At 41.3% G+C, this 14,579-nt stretch overlaps 1 protein-coding gene across 1 annotated transcript in view; it reads right to left on the bottom strand.

Annotated features, from left to right (window-relative positions):
• The window catches only part of ETNPPL (ethanolamine-phosphate phospho-lyase), a 48,833-nt gene extending 38,788 nt beyond the window's left edge, over positions 1-10,045 (bottom strand). Inside the window, exons 1-4 of the mRNA XM_007940785.1 lie at positions 9,990-10,045; positions 6,215-6,333; positions 5,773-5,932; positions 2,751-2,825 (exon numbers count right to left, since the gene is read on the bottom strand). Coding sequence (XP_007938976.1) covers positions 2,751-2,825; positions 5,773-5,932; positions 6,215-6,333; positions 9,990-10,045 — 410 coding nt within the window. The remainder of the gene's footprint in view (positions 1-2,750; positions 2,826-5,772; positions 5,933-6,214; positions 6,334-9,989) is intronic.
• Positions 10,046-14,579: the final 4,534 nt, after the last annotated feature.

Here is a 14,579-nt window from a genome sequence, read left to right as displayed (position 1 = left end):
GAGATGGATTGACACAGTAGTTGCAATGATGGGCTCAGGTATAGCAAGGATTGTGAAAATGGCACAGGAACTGGGCAGTGTTTTATTCTGTTGTACACAGGGTTGCTATGAGTCAGAGCTGACTCAGTGGCACCTAGCAACAACAACAACATGGCCTAGTAATCCTGTTTCTGGATTATACCTAAGAAAATCTGTGAAACATCCATAAAAATCAAACCAAACGCACTGCCGTGGAGTTGGATCTGACTCATAACAACACCTTCTTGGGTTTCCAAGGCAGTATCACCATGGGAGTAGATTGCCTGACCTTCCTTCTGAGGAATGGCTGGTGGGTTTGAACCACCAGCCTCTGGTCAGCAGTCAAATGCCTTAGGCACTATACCACCAGAACTCCTTACCCAGGTGGGCCCAATGGAATCACCAAAAACCAAACCAAATCTGTTGCCCTTGAGTTGATTCCAGCTCACGATCCCATGCAGGGACAGACATCCAATAAGCAAGGTAAGCATGGGCTTACTTGCTACTTTGCAGGTAGATTAGTAAATAAACAGAAGTTAACCCATGCTTACCTTGTTTAGTGAGTACTTTAACCCTAAAAGAGTTTGTACATTTAAGAGACTTTGATTCTGTAGGAAGGTGCTGTGGGTTTGGGTCACAGATGCCAGCCATACCTAGAAGCAGAATCTTTGAAGTGGTGGGAAAAAAAAGTTGTGAAATATTCACTACAGATTAATAAGTAAGCACAAGTAAGCCTGTGCTTACTTTGTTTATTGGATAATCCTTCCCTAGCTATAATCTGGTGGCATAGTGCCTAAGGCACTTGACTGCTAACCAGAAGGCAGCAGTTCAAACCTACCAGCTCCTCCTTGGAAGGAAGGTTGGGCAATCTACTTCCATAGAGATACTGCCTTGGAAACCCAAGGAGGGGTGGCGATGAGTCAGATCCGATTCCACAGCAGTGAGTGAGCTATAATCTTTATGGAAGCAGATAGCCAAATCTTTCTCCATGGAGCTGCTGGATAGGTTCAAACCACCAACCTTTACGCCAGTAGTGCAGTGCAAGCTGTTTGAACTACCCAGGGATCTAATACCATCACAAGAGTTCTTGAAGTAAAAGAGAGAGGCAGCAGGGGTTGGGGTCACAGGAGATGTGAAGATGAAAGCAAAGTTCAGAATGATATGATTGCTAGTTTTGAGGACAGAAGGGGGACATGAGCAAAGGAACGTAGGCAGCCTCTAGAAGCCGGAACATGTGAGGAATGGACGCTCCTTTAGAGCCTCCTAAAGGAATGCAGCCCTGCTGACACCTTGGTTTTAGCATAGTGAGACTCATTTCAAACTCACCCCTATAGAATGATAAAGAAATAAATTTCTGTTATTTTAAGCTGCTAAATTTGTTACAGGAGCTGTAGGAAACTAAGACATCAACTAACATAAAATGAGAGGAGCCTATAAGGTCAAGAACTGAGGCACATGTTTAATTCAACTCTCTGCATCTAAGGTTAGTGAGGTGGAGTGAAGTCAGGGGAGAAAAAGAATATGAAAAGACTACATCCCTACATTCCTAGTGTAGGAATTCTGGTGGTGTAGTGCCTAAGGCATTTGATTGCTAACCAGAATGCTGGTGGTTCAAACCCACCAGCCACTCCTCAGAAGGAAGGTTGGGCAATCTAATTCCATAGTGATACCGCCTCGGAAATCCAAGGAGGGGTCGCTATGATCCGTCTCTAAGGTAGTGGTGCGTTTGTGTTTGTGTTATATCCCTAGTAGGGAGCTCTGGTGGTGTAGTGCCTAAGGCATTTGGTTGCTAACCAGAAGGCTGGAGGTTTGAACCTACCAGCCACTCCAAGGAAGGAAGATTGGGCAATCTACTTCCATAGAGATACCCCGTCGGAAACCCAAGGAGGGGTCACAATGAGTTGAATTGACTCCACGGCAGTGAGTTTGGAAAGACTGAAGCTGTCGAATTCATTGTTTTATTTTTTTAACTTTTTTAATATAAGGAAAGCTGCATTCATTGACTAAATCCTAAATCCTAAGAGACTGAATAAAATAAATAAAGTGTAAAGGATACGTATTTGCAATAGAAAATTAAGTAGTGACTGTTAATAGTCAGAAACAAATGAAAAAGTACAAAATTTTACTTGACTGTTTTCTTTAAAATTTGTTCTTAATTATTGTCTTTCAAATTAATCACATTGGATAGTCACAATAGTGTAGTGAATGCTTAGATTATTAAGAAATGAATTGTATTTTCATTTTGAAAAATACTGATTCATGACACATAGTAGTTCAAGAAATATTTAATGTGTGAAATGTAAGCCCTTATTCATATGAAGCTCATCAGCCCACAACTATGGCAGTCAGTAGAGTCGCACCCTTTTGCAGGTTCTTAGAAGGAATTGTATAACCTCTGAGCTTAAGCTCTGGTGTAGTGCCTAATGCATTTGACTGCTAACCAGAAGGCTGGTGGTTCAAACCCACCAGCCACTCCTCGGAAGGAAGGTTGGGCAATGTACTTCCATAGTGATACCACCTCAGAAGCCAATGAGGGGTTGATATGAATTGGATACAACTCCACAGCAGTGAGCTGAGCTTAAGCTGGCCTTGATACTTTGATAAATAATAAAAATCATTTTGTCATTTATCCACCTTCATCCATATGCACTTATTGTATTAGTGTGAGTGGTATCAATACAATTTTGTCTTCAAAAGAGCTCTTGCTTAGAAATCTTGCATCCAAGACTTACTGGTCAAGAGTGATCACATCTTGGTGGCCTCTGTACTGTCGAGCCAGGCGCAAGGCTAAGTCATTGGCTTCAGATCTATTAAGATAGCACATTAGAGAGAAGATAATGTGACATAAACTCTTTTAAAAATATTTCAAAGTGTTAATTATAAAATTTGTAAGATTCTAATTACTCAGGAATATGTAGTAATTAAGTTGCAGCGTTCTCTCCCTCCTTCAATCTCCCCCCAGGCTGCAATCTCAGTTCACCTTTCTAGTAATTTCCTCAGATTTTTTTTTTAATACAGAATGAGATGTACAGAAGCATCTGTACCCAGTAAGAATTAATGATAAACTGTCCACTTCAAACTTTAGTTCAGTCCAGCCACATCAGTAGGTGACTAACTTTGAGAGCAATAAGAAGCTTGTAGTCCTGATCTCAGTGAGTAGAAAGGAAGGCACATCAGCTTGGCTACCAAACTATGTTGCATTGATCCAATGTCTGGTTAGTTTCCTTATGAATAAAATGAAGATGATAATTTTCCTGTTGGGTTCAGAGAGTCTAAATAAACTGCCCAGACATTAGTGTGTATATATATATATATATATATATATATATATATATATAATATGGAATATAGAATATGTATTATAATATGTATATTATATATATATTACATACATATGTATTATATATATATGTATTTGTGGAATTTATGCAGAAATTATGCTGAGTGTTTTATTTGTTTTATTCTTATAATAACTGTGCAAGGCAAATATTTCCACTTTCTTGTCATGGATGAGGAAATAGTCTCAGGTTAAATGAGTAGAATAAGGTCTCCAAGCTAATAATAGGTAGAGTGAGGCTTCAGAGTTAAGCCTGTGTGTCTCTGATGATCATATTCTTTTTACTAGTCAATGTTTTGTCACCTACAGTTTTCAGGGGCAGTGCTGTTTGGGGCTAATCCTTCTTTGATTGTATAGGATTCTTTAGAAATAAAAGTCAAATATTGTGATATAATAAAATGATTTCATTTATTGAAGGCAAGAGTATAATAGGTTAGATTCTAGTTCTTTACCAAGTAAAAAGAGAATAATCTTCTGGTTATAAATTTGTTTTTAAAACAGCTCATTGAAAAGAGAAGAGCATATTACATATAATCAAATATTTACAGGATTTCTAATAGTCAATCTTAATATAAAAACCCAAAACCAAACTCACTGTCATGGAGTTGCTTCTGACTCATAGTGACCTCCTTTGGGTTTCTGAGATGGTAAATCTTTACAGAAGTGGATCCTCCTTCTGAGGAATGGCTGGTGGGTTTGAACCGCCAACCTTCTGCTTAGTAGTCAAATGCCTTAGGCACTATCCACCAAAACCAAAACTAAACTCACTGCGGTAGAGTCAAATCTTACTTATAGTGACCTCTACTTGGGTTTCTGAGGTGGTATCACTACAGAAGTAGATTGCCCAATCTTCCTTCTGAGGAGTGGCTGGTGGGTTTGAACCATCAGCCTTCTGATTAGCAGTCAAATGTCTTAGGTACTGTGCCACCAGAGCGCCCACTATGCCACTAGAGCTCATATTTTAATATATGTAATATAATTTTTAAAATATGCAGTTATACTCTATACATAGCTTTCTCTCCCAATATAATATTGCATTGCAAATTTTTCATATCATTAGGTATGTATTTTCAAAAACATACTTTTTAATGTCTGCATAATATTCCATAGAATGGATGTATAATAATTTGATTTACAGAACATAAAAGTTGGAACATATCTATTCACTTGAATTTCCTCCTTCTTTTTTTGGGGGGTGGGTGGGGGGTGGGTAGATATGCTCAGTTGTCTAAGAAAACAAATAAATAGATAATTTTACAAAGCTCCGGTAGCATAGTGCCTAAGGCACTTGACTGCTAACCAGAAGGCTGGCGGTTCAAACCCACCAGCCATTCCTCAGAAGGAAGATGGGGCAATCTACTTCCGTAGTGATACTGCCTCGGAAACCCAAGGAGGGGTCGCTATGAGTCAGATCCGACTCGACGGCACATAAGAACACAACAACAACAATAGCTTGTTTAGGAGCTCTGGTGACATAGTGCCTAAAGCATTTGACTGCTAACCAGAAGGCTGGCGGTTCAAACCCACCAGCCCCTCCTCAGAAGGACGGTTGGGCAATCTATTTCTGTAGTGATACCACCTCGGAAGCCCAAGGAAGGGTCACTGTGAGTCAGATCTGACTCAATGGCAGTAGGTTCAGGTTTTTTTGGGGGGTATTGCTTGTTTAGTAGGGTTCTTTCTTTGCTATAATTACTATCTCATACTTTGAAAGAACAATTTGGGCGCACTGAATCTTTAGCTACTCAACCCTATTGCCCGAAGAATTAAGAATCTTTTGACCAGTTAAGTTTTCTTACATCAATGTCCAAGTCTTACACCACACCTGGACATTTTTTGCCATGGTTACTACCTAAGTGTCTATCCTCCAAGGATAGTTAAGGGTATGCTTTCTCTGTCTTCCACCAAGTAAACCATGGTAATGAAAAGTTGGGTGGCATGCACTGGTTAATCATCATCAGATTGTTGTTATAGGCTTGCTCAAGTCTGGAAACATACTGTCTAGTGTCCTGTCCACAATGGGCTCACCTAGTAAAGTGGCACCAAAAAAAAAAAAAAAAAAAACCAAACTCACTGCCATCAGGATGCATCTGACTCAAAGTGACCCCTCCTCGGGTTTCCAAGTTAGTATCTCTACAGAAGTAGATTCCCCAATCCTTCTTCTGAGGAGTGGCTGGTGGGTTTGAACCACCAGCCTTCTGGTTAGCAGTCAACTGCCTTAGGCACTACACCACCAGAGCTCCTTAGTAAAGTGAATGAACCAGAAAGATCAGGTCCCTGATATGTGATCACTTAATAAATGACAAAAATCTCAAACCTTTGTAGACATCTGTGTAAGGAATCAAAAGGAAAGCTATGTGTGAAAGAAAAGAAAATGAGAATTCTGAGAATGGCGATGGGTGGGAAACCCAGAAACATACCCTGAATTTGTAAAATAGCAAACAGAGAGTTTCTCTGGCAGGGTTGCTGAAAGGCGCTTGGCATACTCAACAAGGCTGTCGTGGAGGAACCGAGAGTTTGTATTTAGCAGTTTCATCTGTTTCAAGGCAGCTTTGACCACTTCCGGGTGACAGTGTCCCACTAAAATTTAGGAGACAAAAGTCAAAGAAATATGTTACAACTCTAAGTGCCTGGGAAATGAGGGGAATTCTGATGCATTAAAAAAAAAAAAAGAAAGAAAGAAAAAAAATTGAATTTCTTTCCCTCTACAGTTTTTGCTGCAAATTTTCCCTGCTATGGTGACTAGACCGTACAGCAAAGAAATTGCAACCACTGACATTTCTGGGACACATATTAAGTGTCCCAAGTCTGCCTTATCCCATAAAGATATCCTTCTAAGCACAGCAGGGACAGGACATTTACCATGGGCAACATTGCTGATGCAGTCCAAGTACTGATCGCCTTTCTCGTCAAACATGTACTGCCTCTGGGCTCGTACTATTTTGATGGGATCCTCAGCAAAGAAAACTTTACATGATGGCCTAGAAATAATGAAAGGAAACATTTTGATCCAGTAGGTCTGCTCAGTACTTTTCCTTCTCAATGAAGGTCACTATCAGTGGAAAATTACAATTACATAAAGGAAAGGGATAAAACAACCCGGGTGATGTGCACTTTTTTTTTTTTTTTTTTTTTTCATTTCATATCAGCCTGGAACATTTCACCTTAATGTTCCATTCATAACACTGTTCATATTTCTTATGCTTGGTCTGTTATATTTGCCATGATTTGACAGCACTACTTAGACGCACACAAATCAACTCTGTGGCAGGTCTAAACACACACATAAGTAACTAATTTTCCTGTGGGAAACCTTGTATCAAGGAAAAAAAAAGTGTTTTTGTTTGTTGTTTGTTATACTATGTGCCAGGAACTGTGTTAACCCATTTTACAAATATCTCACTTAATCCTTCCAACAATCCTATGAAATGGGGGTTATTAACATTCTCAGTTTCGTAGGTGAAGAAGTCAAGGTACAGAAAACTTGCTCTAGGTTATAGTCAGCAAGTGAGAAAATAAAAATTTGAAACCAAGGTGTCTCATGCCCTGTCCTTGCTAGTGTTTTATTTTTTTTCTTTATACCCCACCCCTGTAATCTAGTATATAAAGAAATGAGTAACTCTAAAAGCCTAATTTATAAAGAAATGAATAAGTCTACAAGCTAAGCACAAATAACTTAGAGTTAAATAAACAAAGGGGATTTTATAGGGGCCCTATTCTGTGTATTTTGAATGGTTCTTGTCCTATATTGATTGGAGTTTCTGTTCTCAAACAATGAAATGATTCTTCTAAACCCTTCTTCCACTCTTTTGACCTCAATAAAACATCATGCATATTTTCGGTTATTTGGATGAACATATGATGTTCAATTTTAACAATGTAGAAATAGCATAAGGGTTTCTGGTATTGTTTCTATGGGCATTTAAGAACTACAACTGAGTATGCATTTTTACTTTGGTGATTCTGCATGTGTAAAAATACCACATATATTGGAGGTATTTTGGGGAGTATTTATAAATTTATATAAAAAATTGACATGCAACTATTTAGAAAGTATTATTTTTGTGACCAATAAGTGACCTTAAAATTTAAAACTGCCCAAAATAAATTGTGTTATATATTGATGCTGATGTTAAGTGTCACTAGCTAAAATGAAAATCATACTTAATGAAAATTTTTTTATTGGTTCAGCTGTTAGTTTATACATATAAGTTAAAATCTACGGAAAACCTTTCTTATGAAAGTGGGTTGAAAACTGCAGACTTCCCCTTGCCTTGTTAAAACACTTTCCACCTTGCCCTTCAGATTTCTAGTAAAATTCTGCTCTCAATTCATGGCTACATTTTCCGTTTCACAGAATTTGTTCTGTTCATGTCAGAAATGATAAGGTTTTCCCTGGAATCTAACTATATATAATTGAAAACTAACAGAAAGGAGAGATGATTAGAAGGCTGTGAAGACACTAAAAAAAAAAAAAAGAAAAGAAAAGGTTGCCATTCAGTTGATTACAACTGTTAGTGACCCCATAGGACAGAGTAGAACTGCTTGTGAAGGTTACCAAGGCTCCCGTCTTTACAGAAGCAAACTGCCACATCTTCCTTCCGCGGAGCAGCTGCTGGGTTCAAACTGCCTTTTACCAGCCTACATTTAACCACTGCACCACCAGGGCTTCTAGTGAAGGCATAAACTCACTGCCATGAAAGCATGTTGTTGTCGTTAGGTGCTGTGGAGTCATTTCCGACTCATAGCGACCCCATGCACAGCAGAACGAAACACCGCCTGATCCCGTACCAGCTCCATGATCCTTGCTATTCTTGAGCTCACTGTCGCAGACGTGTCAATCCATCTCGTATGCCGTGAAAGCATACGCGGGGAGAAATTTGACCATTTTGACCCATACGGTTGGTTGAAAGTGATCTAACTCTCGTTTCCTAAACCACCCAGCAACGTCTGGTTTGAGGTCAGGAATATCCATACGACAAATCGCCCAGCTTTTCCCTGAAGAGTACTGGTTCTTTTCTTTCTTGTGTCCTCTGGTCCTCTCTCAGGAGCTCTGGTAGCATAGTGGCTAAAAGCACTTGACTGCTAACCAGAAGGCTAGCGGTTCAAACCCACCAGCCACTCCTCGGAAGGAAGGTTGGGCAATCCTACTTCCGTAGTGATACTGCCTCGGAAACCCAAGGAAGGGTCGCTATGAGTGGGGGCCGACTCGACAGCACATAACAACAACAACAACTGGTCCTCTCTCATGCTTGTCCTCGTCTGGCTGCAGCTCTTTAGTTACTGACGTGTAAATATTGTAGACAATTGATTTCACAGCAGTTAAGGGTTGCCCCTGATGGAGTAGTGCTTAAGACATTTGACTGCTAACCAGAAGGCTGGTGGTTCAATCCCATCAGCCACTCCTGAGGAAGGCTGAGCAATCTACTTCCGTAGAGATGCCGCCTCAGAAACCCAAGGAGGGGTCCCACTGAGTCGGCTCCAACGATGGCAGCGGGTTAATGGTCCCAATCATCATCTATATTTACGTACCTTTTTAAAAACCCATTACAAAGCACTAATGCACTTGTTAATCTTCTCATTTGCTCGCTCCTGTGAAGAAGGATGATATTCCTACTTTATAGATGAGGAAATTAATTTGACAGCGGTCACACAGGTAATAAAACACTAACCTAAGACCAGAGCCCTGGTCTGAACTTTATATTCAGTCCCGTACGCTCACCATTATATTATCAGGTAATAAAACACCGAGCTAAGACCAGAGTCCAGGTCTGAACTTTACATTCAGTCCTGACTGCTTGCCATTATATTACCAAGTAGTTAACACAGGCAAAACAAAAGCCAATTGGAGAGAACATTCCATGTTTAAATTGAGTGAGGGCATAGCTAGGGAGACATCTACTACTACTACTACAATTAGAAGGGGGCACCTACTAAGTGAACTCCTGGTACCCCTAACTGAAGGTAGTTTCAAAGTTTTCTCTCTGGTTGGGTTAAACTTTTACCCCCTAACCAAGCATGCAAGAAGAAAAATTCACTTTAAATAAAATTTGTCATTAACAGTCTGTTTTCACAGCCATAATGAAAAAATATTTCTGGGTTCATAGTTTTCCAAAACTTTTCAAGTTGAGAAAGGGAGGAGTTACCCATCTTCCTCCTGGCACCCAGCCCTGGAATAGTACTTTCCTGTAGGGCGATTAACCCTCTTCGATTAACTCCTCCAATAGGCCGGCAGACCCCAATTATTCGTAGCTGCAGAGCTTACGGACCGCGCTAAAGCAGGGCTGGGAGTCATGTTTCTGGAAGCCCCGCGGCCTCCAAGTAGCAGCCAGCCGCCCACAGCTGCAGCACTAGCAGAGCGCGCGGAGTTCACAGTCTAGGCGGCCGGGGTCATCAAAGGCGCGCCCCCGCAAGCAGAGAAGGCGGGCGACCGGGTGGCGGCGTTCGTGCGCAGGCGCGGGCGGCCAGTAGCCGGTCGCTTTCTTGCACCCAGCAGACAGCCTCCTTCGCAGAGCCTCCGCGAGCCTAGTCCCTTGAGCGCTCCTGCCTGCCCCACTTTGGCAATTCCCTCACCACCCCTCCAATTCTTTGCACTTGTTTAATCCCTTCTCTAAGCTTCTTCCTGTAAAAGCCTTACCCGATATGTTTCTTCCTCAGCGCCAGGGTGTCCTGCTTACAGTACAGTTCGCACATGGTGGCGGGGCTGCCAGGCGCTCCGAGGGGTCTCCCCTCTCCGTCAGTGGTCCTGCCTCTCGATTCCAGGGCCGGCTTCATCATCCTGGCCTTCTCTGTCGTTATCCCTCGTTGGAGCTCTTTTCCCTGGGCTTCGGAGGACAATGGTGGCATCAATGAGCTAGGGTCATCTCCCTTTTATGTCTTGCCCTGCCTTTGCCCTTCGCCAAGCCCCTCCCTTCTCTTCCCCTCCTCCTCCTGGTGCCTGCTTGGCAAGTCACTGGACTAGCCACTCATTCGCCACCCACTCCCGCCCCAAGTCTAACTGGCTCTTGTCCCTGCCCTACCTTTGTCCACTTGCCCTCCCTATCCCTGTTATTTCTTTTTAACTTGCCTTTTTATTTTCCTAACTTTGCCTTGTCTTCACCTTCCTCCTGTGCCTGAATATACTTCTTCCCAATTCTTTTCTTTCCATTTTTTTTTTTTTTTAACTTTTCAGTATATCCCATTTTTTTCTTGTAGGCATTCAAAAATAGACACTTCTTGGAGACACCAAAAAGGAGCTCTGGTGGTATAGTGGTTAAGACATTTGGCTGCTAACCAAAAAGTTGGTAGTTCCAACCAACCAGCCACTCCTCGGAAGAAAGATGGGACAGTCTTCTGTAAACACTTACAGCCTTGGAAACCCAATGGGGATTGCTATGAGTCAGAATCCAGTCTGTGGCAGTGAGTTTGTTTTTTTTGGGGGGGTTTGGAAATGTCAAAACTCTCCAGTTTTCACCATTTTCACACTGAACATGTTCCAGTAATACAATCTACCATTTACCCAGCACAAGCAACAAGTCACAGTTGCCTAAATATAAAGAACAGGGACTCAGCCTCTTACTTGGTTGGGAGTGATAGTGTTTAAAATGTTTCAAATAGCAAAACCATTGCCATCAAGTAGATTCTGACTCCTAGAAATCCTATAGGACTGACTAGAACCGCCCCATAGAGTTTCCAAGGCTGTAATCTTTAAGAAAGTAAACTGCCACATCTTTCTCCTGGGGAGCAGTTGGTGGGTTCTGAGAATGTTTTTTGGATAGCAGCAGAGCACTAACCATTGTGTGACAAGGGTTCCTCTTTTAAATATGTATCTATTTTAATAACTGCACTTCTGATTTTTCTGGTATAACTATTAGCCCAAAGGTTGGCAGTTAGAAACCACCCAGAGGCCCTCAGAAGACAGGTCACAGCCAAAGGTCACAGCCTTGAAAACCATAGGAAGCAGTTCTATTCTGCAAAGATGGGGTGGTCATAAGTGGGAATGACTCAATTACAACTAACAACAACAACGTACAGTTTACAGAGCACATTCGTGTGACTTATCTTATTCAATCATCAAAAGCATCCCTGAGAAATGGACATAAGAGTTATCATTCCATTTAACAAATTGAAAGTGAGGTTTTGCCCTGTTCTGTAATTATACATCTAGTAGTGAATGTGGGACTTGCACCAAAGATCTTGCCTTCCTTTGGGCTGCTCTTCTCAAACTGATGAATTTTGGAGTTAAATATATGGGCAGAAAACCCAAACTAAACCAAACCCACAGCTATGCAGTCAATCCTGACTCATAGTGATCACCATTGGGTTTCCAAAGCTATAAATATTTTTGGAAGTAGATTGCCCCATCTTCCTCCCCCAGAGCAGCTGATGGGTTTGAACTACAGACCTTCTGGTTAGCCAAATGCCCTGTCCACTACACCACTACGGCTGCTCATATGGGCTGAAAACCAAAACCAAACTCACTGCCATTGAGTTGATTCCAACTCATAGCAACCACCATTGGGTTTCCAAGGCAGAAAATCTTTACGGAAGTAGATTGTCCCATCTTCCTTCCGCAGAGCAGCTGGTAGGTTTGAACCACCAACCTTCTGGTTAGCAGTCACATGCCTTAGGCGCTGCACCACCAGAGCTCCTTATACTCTTGCATCATAAATTATTTTGAAAACTAGAGATCACCGGGCTTAATTTCTGTTCTGTAGATAAAAAACAATGAAGCAGAGGAAAGGTAAAGGCTTATTCAAAGTCACCCAACTATTTAGCTATAGGTTTCCCAACTCACTGTTGTAGAATTGGATACAATTCATAGCAACCCCTCATTGGATTTCCGAGGCAGTATCACTATGGAAGTAGATTGCCCAACCTTCCTTCCGAGGAGTGGCTGGTGGGTTTGAACCACCAGCAAACTGGTTAGCAGTCAAATGCCTTAGGCACTATGCTACCAGAGCTAGATTATTTCATTCTGTCTTTATTTGAAAGGACAGCACAGAAAACTTTTTTTTTTTTTTTTGCCTAAAACAACATATTCCATAAATGTTTGCAAACAGCACAGATAAGGGCCAAACAAAAAAGGTTTTAACAGAGAAACTAACCAAAAAAAACCTTTTGCTACGAAGTACATTTTGACTCATACTGACCTTATAGAACAGAGTAGAGCTGCCCCATTGGGTTCCAAGGCTGTGATCTTTACCAAAGCAGACTGCCACATCTTTTTCCTGCAGAGCAGCTGGTGGATTTGACCCCTGACATTTCTGTTAGCAGCCAAGTGCTTAACCACTGCACTAGGGCTCCTTGGGATAGAGTAGACTTTGATAAAATACTTGTTGATGGATTGAGTGAATGGCTGAAAGGGAAACACATTTAAAGACTTAATACTTTGTTTTGAAGATGGAAAGTTCTTATTAACTATACTCATAACTCATAGCAACCCCCATTGGGTTTCCAAGGCTATAAATCTTTATAGAAGTAGATCGACCTATCTTGGTTCCACAGAGTGGCTGGTGGGTTTCAACTGCTGACCTTCTGGTTAGCAGCCAAACGCCTATCCACTATGCCACGAGAGCTCCTTTTACTAACTATGTTGTTGTTGTTGTGTGCCGTTGAGTCGGCCCCGACTCATAGCGACCCCTCCTTGGGTTTCCGAGGCAGTATCACTACGGAAGTAGATTGCCCAATCTTCCTTCTGAGGAGTGGCTATAGTTTACTAACTATATGGCCCTCAAAATTGTTCAGTCTAATTGTGTTGACTGCCAACTTATATTTCAGCCATTTACTTAGGAGAAAAATACTTAAATTCATTATCTTTTATGGAAAAGCAAGTCACTACTTATTTTTAACTTATTATTGTTTAACTTATTTCACAATGTGGAATTTATAGTATTAACTAAGTACCAAGGACAGTCTTTAAATAAAGAACAGACATCTTAATAGCACCAAAATAAAGATAGAGAAAAGCTGACACATACACCCTTTTGTCAAAAAATATATTGTAAGGTATTTTGTGCGTATTTTCTTATATACTTCTCCAGATTGTGGTTATTTGTTTGGTGAGGACACTGTAATGCTCTTCCTCCCTAGAAGCTGAGGTTCACTCAGTTCTGGTCCTGACCCTATTGATTGGCATTAGAGTGAGTTCTGACATAAAGGTCACAGATTTCTCAATAATCCAGGCTTGGCCAATGAAACTGTACTAGTGTGTGACTGAAATCAGAAGGTACAGCTCACACAAGCTTGTGACAATAAGAACTCCATTCAATAGTTTAATGAGGAGAGTCCGAATGTCAGGTTTTAATTGTCTTGTCAGTGAAAAACATGCAAGAATGAACTGTATGTCCCCAAGAGCAGATATTCTCCAGTTTATTGCATAATACTCAAGGTGGAATGCAGGCATCTGAATAGTTCTTCTCTGTTTCTTGTTACCCTGCCCTGCCCTAACCTACCCTACTTCTCATGGGACTTGTCTTTTCTGAAAATTAGATATCACTGGGACATATGTTGGGTGTGGTGTTTTTCTGACATGAGACCATTATCTGAAGAGGGTCCCTTTTGCACCAGGAAGAGTCTTGTATGAGCAGTACAGGTCATGTGTCTTAATTTCACCTGAGGAGTCCACACTGATGTCAGCATGTCTATAACTGCACATAGCTTCTAATTAAGGAGGAAACTGACATGTTAAAAGAGGCTCTGGTAGCATAGTGGCTAAGGCACTTGACTGCTAACCAGAAGGCTGACGGTTCAAACCCACCAGCCACTCCTCGGAAGGAAGATGGGGCAATCTACTTCCGTAGTGATACTGCCTCAGAAACCCAAGGAGGGGTTGCTATAAGTTGGGTCCGACTCGATGGCACATAACAACAACAACAACAATCCCTTTCCCAAGAGTTCAAAACTACCTTAAAGGAGCATTTAGTCCCCAATACTGTTTTTTATTTTTTATTTTAAGAGCTTGTTTTACACTCAACGTTACATGTATATTTAGTTTTATTTCCCATTTACCATGTCAAACCCTAACCCAGTCTCCTCCCCTCCCTGCCCAGTAACCCTCCCCCTGTGCCCCTCATATTTATGCAATCCTTTCTGTCTTGTATTACCTCCATGTGAATGTTGGTTCTCTGGTGCCCTGTGGTCTATTGCTCTAAGGGATGTATTACCATAGAATATGTGGGTGTGTCATCCTGGGTTGAGTGGTCTGCGTGTACATTTTGTTAACTATTGGGCTGAGAGCTAGCCCCTG

This window comes from Orycteropus afer, unplaced genomic scaffold (genome assembly GCF_000298275.1).
Source record: "Orycteropus afer afer isolate SDZICR_OR568_19922 unplaced genomic scaffold, OryAfe1.0 scaffold00071, whole genome shotgun sequence".
Lineage (NCBI taxonomy): Eukaryota > Metazoa > Chordata > Mammalia > Tubulidentata > Orycteropodidae > Orycteropus > Orycteropus afer.
Note: the sequence above shows the minus strand (reverse complement) of the source record. Positions and strands in the feature narration are given on the sequence as shown.